This window comes from Choloepus didactylus, chromosome 6 (genome assembly GCF_015220235.1).
Source record: "Choloepus didactylus isolate mChoDid1 chromosome 6, mChoDid1.pri, whole genome shotgun sequence".
Lineage (NCBI taxonomy): Eukaryota > Metazoa > Chordata > Mammalia > Pilosa > Megalonychidae > Choloepus > Choloepus didactylus.
The window spans coordinates 21,569,809-21,579,442 of NC_051312.1; the positions used below are offsets into that span (position 1 = coordinate 21,569,809).

Genomic DNA, 9,634 nt, shown 5'->3' on the forward strand with positions numbered 1-9,634 from the left:
ATTCTCACCTTTTTATACAATTTCATTTTTTAGTGTACCACAGATTTAATTATCATTCTATTGCTCAATATGAGGATTGTTATTGCATTGTGTTTTTATAACTAGTACTGCTATTTATATTCTATAAATATATACTATATTCTGATGAACATAAAAATTTATCCATATACTTCCTTGACCTGGATTTGCTGAGTCATAGGCCTAGATTTTCTGGGTCATAGGGCATATGTATTCTGCATTAGTAAACACTACCAAACAATATTCCAAAGTTATTATACCAATGTACACTCACATAAACAGTGCATGGTAGTAATGGGTGTTCAATATCCTTGTCATCATTTAATATTTTCCACCACTTTTTTAGTCTTTCTCAATGATGTGTATGGGTATCATTGTAGATTTCATTTGTATTACCCTGATGCCAAAAGAAGTTGAGGGCCTTTCATATATCTAACAGCCACTGAGACATTTTCTTTTGAGAAGTGCTCTTTTTCCCATCTTTACACTGTGTTCCACATCAATTATTTATTGATTTGTAAGAATTCTGTTTTATATATGGATAGGAGTCTTTTCTCAAATATAAACATCTAATTATATGTGTTGCATAGAAGTACTATTTATTTTAATGACTAGAATTTCTTAAAACAGTCCAATTTTTTATATTATGATATGAATAGTAGTTTGTGTGTTCTGTTTTAAAACCTATGAATGTTCTAATAACACAATTATATTTACCTGTATTTTTCTCTAAAATATTTATTGTTTGAGTTTCACATTTTGATCTTTAATACACTTGGAAATAATTGTGTATAGGTTGTGAAGAAATGACCTGATGCTTCTTTTTTTCAAAATAGATATAAAAATTACCTATTATTTATTGAAATGTTCTTCTTTTATTGTTTGGGAAACAGTGATGCCTTTATTATAAATCAGGTGACTGTGTAAGTGTGGCTCTATTTTTTGGACTCATTCTTCTCTTTTATAGGTCAGTCTATCCTCTTGAAAATGGCATGGATATATTAATTACTATAGTTTTATTAATCATATGGGATCATGTGGCTCCCACATATTTGATATCTTTTTTTTTCTTTATGGCATGAGATAATGATCCAATTTCATTTTTCTCCCATAATTTTGATATCTTTTTTTTTCTTTATGGCATAAAGTAATGATCCATTTTCATTTTTTTTCTCCAAATGTATACCCAGTTTTCACAGCATCATTTGCTAAAGACGTTATTCTTTCCCCATTGAGTGGACTTGGCCCTATTGTTGAAAAACACTTAAAAATAGAAGTGTATGTCTATTTCTGGACTCTCAATTTTATTCCATTGAACTGAATGTCTATCATTATATCTGTCACATGCTGTTTTGATTACTATAGTTTTGTAGTGAGTTTTGAAATCAGGAAGTATGAATCTTTCAACATTGTTCTTCTGTTTCAAGATTGTTTGGGTATTCATGGCAAACAGCATTTCCGTATATATTAGAGGACTGACTTTTCCATTGATGCCAAAAGGATGCTGTAATTTTAAGAGGGACCTGCATTAAGTAATGATATCAATTTGAATAGTACTGCTATCCATCTTAGTTTGCTAGGGTGCAATGACAAATGCCACAAAATGGGGTTGGCTTAAATAATTGGAATTAATGGCCCCACAGTTTCAGAAGTTAGAAGATTTGCTTCCTCTCAGGGTCAGTGGCATACTGGTGCTTGCTCACTGACAATCCTTGGGGTTCCTTGGCTTTCCCATTGCATGACATTTCCCTTCCCTTTCTCTTCTGAGTTCCTGCTGACTTCCTGCTTCAGGCTGTTCACTATAATTTTCCCTTTATAAAGCCTCCAGTAATCCAGATTAAGATGCACCCTCTTTCATTTAGGCCACATCTTAACTAAAAGTGAAATTTTCAAGAGTTCCTATTTATAATGGTTTCACACCCACAGTGATGTGGATTATGTTTAAGAACATATATAGATCTATCTTAGGGTACATAATTCTACTCACCACATCTTCTTAACAATATTGAGTGTTTAAATCCATGAATATGGATGTTTTTCCATTTATTTAGACCTTCATTTTTTTCAGCTACATTTTGTAGTTCTCAGTGTGCATGCCATTCACATTCATGATAAAGTTACTCCTAGATAGTTTATTCTTTTATGTAATATTGTAAATGGAATTTTATTCTTGATTTTTTTTTCAGATTGTCAATTGCTTATATATAGAAATACTACTGATTTCTTACTGTTGATCTTGTACCCAAATCTTCACTGAATTCATTTAACAGGTCTGGAAGCTTTGTTGTGAAGTTTTGGGGGATTCTCTATATAGAGTAATATGTCATGTGCAGATAGAGATAGTTTTACTTCTTCCTTTCTAGTTTGGATGTCTTTTAGTTCTCTTTCTTGTCTAATTGCTCTGGCTAAAACTTCAAGTATAGTGCCATATAGCAGTGTTGATAGTGGTCTTCCTTATTTTGTTTCTGACTTGGGAGCAATGATTCCAATCTTTCACCACTGAGTATGATTAGCTGTGAATTTTCATGTATGCTCTTTAACATGTTCAGGAAGTTCCCTCCAATTCCTGCTTTTGAGTGAATTGTTTCCATTAAAGGGTGGCGAGTTTTGTCAAATGCCTCTCATGTCAATTGAAAAAAACAGGTGTGTTTTTTTTCTTTTGTTCTTTTAATATGGTGCATTACACTGATAGATTTTCTTATATTGAACCACCCTTGCAATCTGGGATAATTCTCACTTCATAATGTATCTTATATATTGTATGTTGAAGATATATGTATTTATAAGGAATATTGTGATTTCATTAACTAGCTTTGATATCAGTGTAATTCTAGACCAATATAATGAGCTAGTAAGTGTTCTTCCTTTCAGTTTTGGTAGTTGTTGTTGAAGAGTTTGACAGGATTGGTGTTAATTCTTTTGTGAATGTTTGGTAGGATTCATCAGTGAATCACATAGACATTGGCACTCTTTTATTGAGAGGTTTTTGAATTATTGATTCTATCCCTTGATATTGATGTGTTGAGAGCTTCTATTACTTTTTGAGTCAGAGTAGGTAGTTTGTGCATTTCTAGGAATTTGATCATTTCATCTAGATTACCTAATTTGTTGGCATACAACAAATATATGTATTACTGTCTTATAATCATTTTTAAAATTATTTCTGTAAGATTAGTAATAATCTCCCCATTTTTACTTCCCTTTTATTCTACCTTTCAGCTCCAGAATTTCTGTTTTGTTCCTTCTTATCATTTATACCCCTATTGAAATTCTAATTTTAATCATATATATTATTTTCTTAATTCCTGTTGTTCTTTGCCCATGTTTTCTCTAGCTGTTTGAGCATATTTAAGAACCTCATTTTAAGGTCTTTGTCTAGAAGGTAAAATGTCTGCGATTCATCAGAGATGTTTTCTGTCACTTTATTTCTTCCTTGGAGATGGACAAACTTTTCTTGTGTCTTTGAATGTTTTGTGTTTTATTTGACAGCTGAACATTTGAATATTTTAATGTGTTAGCTCTGGAATTCAGATTTTCTCCCTTCTAAAAGTTTGCCTTATTTTTTAATTATTAAAAGGAGTATTACTATATTTGTTTAGTGATTTTTCTAACCTATTTGTACAAAGACTGTATTACTTAATGTATATAATCACTTAAGTTTATATTTCTTTCACTTGTATTCAGCTAGTGTTATGAAAGTGGTCCCTTTAATTTCAGGAACTGAATGAACAACAGCAACAAAATACACCTCCCTCAGTTTTTACAGATCAGCTGTGTGCTGAGTATTTCCTTTCAAGTCTATTCAGCCTTCCCTTTGAGGCTAATGTCATTGGGGAAGAGTTTAACATTTCAATATTACATTAGATGTTTAATGTAAGAATTTTATAGATATCATTTATTAGATTGATATTTGTTTCTATTCTATTCTGCTAGAAAGTTTATATAAATTGATGTTGAGTTTTATCATATGTCCCTTTTAGTTTTTCTTTTAAATTATAATGATTTTAATTATATAGATTGATTTTCATATATGAAATCAACCTTGAATTATTGTATATATGCAGTACTCATTTAGCTGTATCAAACATTGTTTTAAATGTATAACTTTTAAAACTGACTAAATCTTATGAGTCCAGCTCAATATGTCTTAGTATAGTATATGCCAATGTAAGTTTTTTTTTATAGGGGGTGTGGTTTTCTGCACGTACTGTGATGCTCATGAGATCCATCACTCTTCTCCTTCACCTTCCTTCTCCTTCTCTTTCTTCAACTGTGGTATAAAATCCATTTAAGAATGCCTTAGTTTGCCAGGGCTATAGTGAAAAAGTACCATAGATTTGTTTGTGCAAATAAAATATATTTACTGTCTAACAATTTTAGAGGCTAGAAGTCTGAATGAAGTTCTTGATAGGACCATGTTTCCTCTGAAATGTACAGATTTCTGGCAGTGTGTGACATTCCATGAGGTTCCTTGATTTGTGCTATAGTTCTATCTCTGCCTACATCATATAGCCATCCCTGTCCCTCTCTTATTGTGTCCAAATTTCCTCTGCTTATATAGAAACCAGCCATATTAGATAAGAATCCATTTAATCTAGTTGGCCTCATTTAAACTGATCACATGTTCAAAAACCCTGTTTCCAAATAAGGTCACATTCACTGTATCAGGGGTAGCACTTGAACTTACCTTTTTGGAGGACATAATTCAATCCATAACACTCTACCATCTGGAACAAAAAAAGCCACGCCTTTCCCATAGCAAAATATGTTCATCCTATCTAAATATCCCAAAAGACTTGAGCCATTTCAGTAACAGCTGTATGTTTACTGTATGTTTTAGATGAATCTCATCTAAATTCACTTTGGATATGGTCTATCTTGATTTAAAATTTAACCCCATAGGCAGACCTGTGAAACCAAAAAACAGCTTATCTGCTTCCAAAATAAAATGCTGTGACAGAGCTTATGATAGGCATTCCCATCCCAGGTGGGAGAAATTGGAAGGACAAAAGGGCTGTGGGTGGTCACAGGGTTTCAACCAAATCCAAAACAAAGCAGGACAACTACCACTGGATTTCAAGTCTTGCGGGTAATCTGTGTCTTGATGATTTGATCTCCTGGACTGCTGGAGTAACATCCCAACTATCTCCGACTATCAGGATGACAGCCCCATTCTTTCCAAATACCTGGGTGGTGGCCATGTCCTCTCTGAACACTGGAGAGAATATGCCAGCCTCTCAGTATACAAAGGCAGCCCTGCATTCTTGGACCTAGGAGATCCCTCTAGGCCAGTATCTGTGTCTATGATTCTGTTCTTTGAGTAATTCTTCCTTTGTTTAATCCTATTTCTGTCCCTTTCAATCCAGTTTGACAATGTTTCTGCTGATACAAAATTCTCAAGAACCTTCTTGGTCTCTGCAATCCATGGGAGTCTAAACCATTGGACAGGAAGATCGTTTGTAGGTCTTTCCTGAATTAACACAGCTTTATAGCTAACTTTTTCTGTTTCTTCACATATTAGTGCATTCTAAAACTTATCACAGATAGAAAACCATTGTAATAACCTAATTTATTGTGTATATATATATTCTACATTGAACTTAGATAAGTTTTCACAGATATTTCCAGATCCTGTGTAGGGCAGCTTTTACCTCTTTGTTTCTCAAGCTATAGATCATGGGATTCAGCATGGGTATTATCATGGTATAAAATACAGAGGCCATTTTATCAGTATCAAAAGAGTGACTGGACTTGGGCTGCACATACATAAATAATAAAGTCCCATATAACACAACTACCACTGTCAGGTGAGATCCACATGTGGAGAAGGCCTTTTGCCTGCCCTCTGAAGAGTTCATCCTGAGAATGGCCCTAAGGATCAGCATGTAAGAAAAGAGTACAATAAGAAGAGAAGACACCAGATTAAAAGCTGAAAAGATCAGTATTATCCACTCAATGTCACTGGTGCTTGAGCACAGCAAAGATAACAGGGGAAGACTATCACAGTAGAAATGACTAATGTTATAGCCACAGAAGGGTGAAATAAAAATCTTTACGGTGGTTAGCAGAGACAGAAAGGCACTGTAGAGATAGGGGATTGCCACCAGCTCCCAGCATACTTTTTGGGACATCATGATAGTGTAGAGCAGAGGGTTACAGATGGCCACATACCGGTCATAGGCCGTTGTTGAAAGAATAAAAATTTCACTAGTGATGAACATGATGAAGAAAGCTAACTGTGTAGCACAACAAATATAGGAGATTGTATTTTGCTTCACTATAAAATTTACCAACATTTTGGGTCCCACAGCTGTTGAGTAACCGAGATCAATAAAAGCCAAGTTTTTGAGGAAAAAGTACATGGGTGTTTGTAGCCTGGAGTACATCTTGGTGAGGATGATCATGCCCAAGTTGCCCACCACTGAGATCAAGTAGATGATGAGAAACAGCCCCAAGAATGGAGCCTGCAGCTCAGGGTGGTCTGTGATCCCAGTCAGAATGAATTCACTCAGCGCAGTTTGATTTTGCATGTCCATCTAGGTCATTCGGGAAACTTACTGTGGGAAGAACCATCAGAAGAGTCATTGGATTTCAGGAGGTGTCACCTGGTAAAATTTTAGTATACAAAGCCCTTATGTGTCAGATAAAGCCATTAAAATTTTTGATGATGTAATTTAAAGTAAGACCTCCATCTATTATCAAAAAATAGCACCTCATTTAGAAGCTACCACAGCATAATATATATAGTCATAATTTTATTTCATGTCAAATGTTGGTCTCCATCCACAGATGTATATTCCTTCATGGTTCTGTCAGCAATAAATAGCACATTTGGTAAGTCTGGCCTATTGTGGAAATCCTGATACTGTTTTGAATTTTTATATTTTAAAAATGCATATTATTTGTTAAAACATACCACATATTTAGAAGAAATTACAATAAAAATATCTGCCGTTTGATCCTTTTCCCAACACTTCAGTCTGCATATCCACAGAAAAACATTTACTGATTCATTTAGCAGACTGATTTACTTCCTCTCATCTTACTTCACATTTAAGAAGCATTCTCATTCCATTATGCATTTGATATTATAAACTGTATTATCTTTCCATTATCTTTATGAGTTTTAAACAATGTGCATTGCTTTTCTATAATGATAGGTAAGAATTTAGTTCATTTTCAGGAGACCCCATTGTGCTGACTCTAGTGCACTTAATTCACTTTAAAATTATGCCTCCAAACTTCAGGACTTGTGTACAACATTCCTGATGTTAACTGTATTGTATACAAAATAAGTCTTGCATCTGTATTTTGTTGACCTTGAGAAAAACCATTATCAGACATACCCTCGTTAGCTTTGACTAAGCAATAATATCTCTAAAAAGAAGGGTTAACTTTTCTAGTTATAATTTTATAATATAATTTAAGACATACAAAATTCTTAAAATGTTCTTCTTAATATATTCTTAATGTATCATCTAAGATTATCAAGTAAACCACTAAAGTATGCTTAACCAATTAATGAAGCAAACCTCTAAAACAGGGGGTCTATCTCAAAAGCCTCAAGAGCCAGAACACTATATCACTGTAGGAAGTATCACAGTTAAAGAAAGTAATAAGTAATAAGGGGAAGGAGATATTGTATGCCTATTGCAAAGTACACAAATTTTACTTGTTAAAAGTACGTAGGCAAGACATTAAAAGAATGCAATATTTTGCTATATTTTAATTTTGAATGTTATTCTTATTTCTTTGTTTAATCTTCCATCAAATGTACACCAAACATTTTTAATTAACAGATTTTTAATTTGAGGATTACATTTTCTCTACTTTTACTTTCCCAACTCTTTTTCCCTTTATTTTGGTTCTAAGGCAAGTGTTCCTGAACTTTCAAGGAAGGCATCATCTGTATTTTCACAAGCTCTTCTGGATTATATGAAACAAAGACTACTCTGCAACTCAACCAAGAAGGTCAGCAAAACCTTGTTTTTAAGAAAAGGTATAAACAATATTTACAGCCCACTATTTCATATAGATAGATGCAAATATCCTGAAAAAATCAGTATATCTTAAATATCAACTTTAATAGGTCACCTTTGATTTACATTCTGTCTCTATGAATTTCCTATTCTAGATATTTTATATGGTCTTAATTGAGCTTACTAGGCTGGTCAGATTAAGTTCATCATGCTCCTACTTAAAGGAGAGAGGGAACAAAACAGGGAGAAAAGTAGAAAGGAAGGAAGATCCTTGAATGACTAAAAATACATCAGAACTGGGAGTCTTTGGGTGAGTTTGCATCAGCTGAGCTTTGCTTTATAATGTTATTTTAAAATTATAAATCAGAAAGTACAAACACCCATACTCCTCTCATCCAACACAGCTAATAAAGCCATGAGCCTTTCTAAGTGTCCCATCCTTATTGGGATAAGTACAGTGAATTATCTCAATAATGGAACACTAAGTCCACCATACAGGGATTTCAGTGAATGATATATTTGTGGATGAATGTCAAATCATTATTCCGCAGCTTGGAATGATCTTTGAAGATAATTTTTAGCTGTCCTTCTCCAACATAATTATATCCCATTATTTCAGATTCACAAATACATGGACAAAATCTTACAGGCTGAGAGATACAGTTTGCATTGTATCTGTGTCATATAACAAGGGCTTGTGGAGAGAGAGAGAATGATTTCATTCTTTTCCCATTCTCAAACATAGTTTCCCACTTTCTTTTTGATATGGTAAATTTGTACATGGATTACAGATCAGGATGACACTTCCTTCAATGCATTTAGGTATTTTATGTAAAGGGCAAGGGAATACCCAAGCCTAGAGCTATGGAATGTTTAAAGCATGGCATACTTAAAGCAGAATACACACAACTGACATAATTCATCTAAGGACTGACCCTCCCTGACCCTTTAATTGCACTAATTTTAAACTCATTTTAGCCCAGATTAGAAATATATTCAGAGATGCTTCCAAGCCTTGAACCTCACTATCCATATGGAAACAACTGCAAATTTAATACAAAAATAGTAGAGCCCAAGGCATTCTATTATTGTGCTCTGATGAATATATTGTCTTAAGCCAAAATGTTTAATATTTTATTTTGACTTTGACATTAATTTACCATTTCAAATATCACTGTTGCAAAAACATCAGTCTCCCCACTCCCTATCACTTTGGGCCACCTCTGATGTGCCCTGAAGTTGTGTCCAAGCTGTAACTTCTCTGATCTACCTTGAGACAAACCCAAGATTACTGCAGGGCATGTCAAAGTATTTCAAGAGATTGAGACTCCCTTGCTTACAGAGTAACTTGCTGTCTGTTGCACACTCTGTGAGGTTTTCTTACTTCCATGCTTCACATTCCCCAAATCCTCATTTTTTTCTTCTTGATATCACCTACAAATTGATTATCATATACCCAAGTCCTTGTTAAAGGATCTTCTCAATGGGAAATTTAAAGTCTGGCAATTCCTGTCTCTTGTATGGAATTGGTAAAATGAGACACAGATATCTATGACACAAATGAAACTATGTAATTAATAGGAGACAATGATAATGCCAATATCACATTGCTGAGTAACTGGCAGCTCTTGTTGAAA

General features: G+C 33.9%; 1 protein-coding gene across 1 annotated transcript; it reads right to left on the reverse strand.

Annotated features, from left to right (window-relative positions):
• Nucleotides 1-5,630: 5,630 nt before the first annotated feature.
• LOC119537488 (olfactory receptor 8K3-like) lies at nucleotides 5,631-6,554 on the reverse strand. The gene has a single exon (XM_037839974.1). It carries the CDS (start codon nucleotides 6,552-6,554, stop codon nucleotides 5,631-5,633), a length of 924 nt encoding a protein of 307 aa, XP_037695902.1.
• Between the last annotated feature and the right edge of the window lie 3,080 nt (nucleotides 6,555-9,634).

Excerpts from the sequence above, each read along its gene's own strand:
- LOC119537488 (XM_037839974.1), bottom strand. The coding sequence starts at position 6,554 with ATGGACATGCAAAATCAAACTGCGCTGAGTGAATTCATTCTGACTGGG.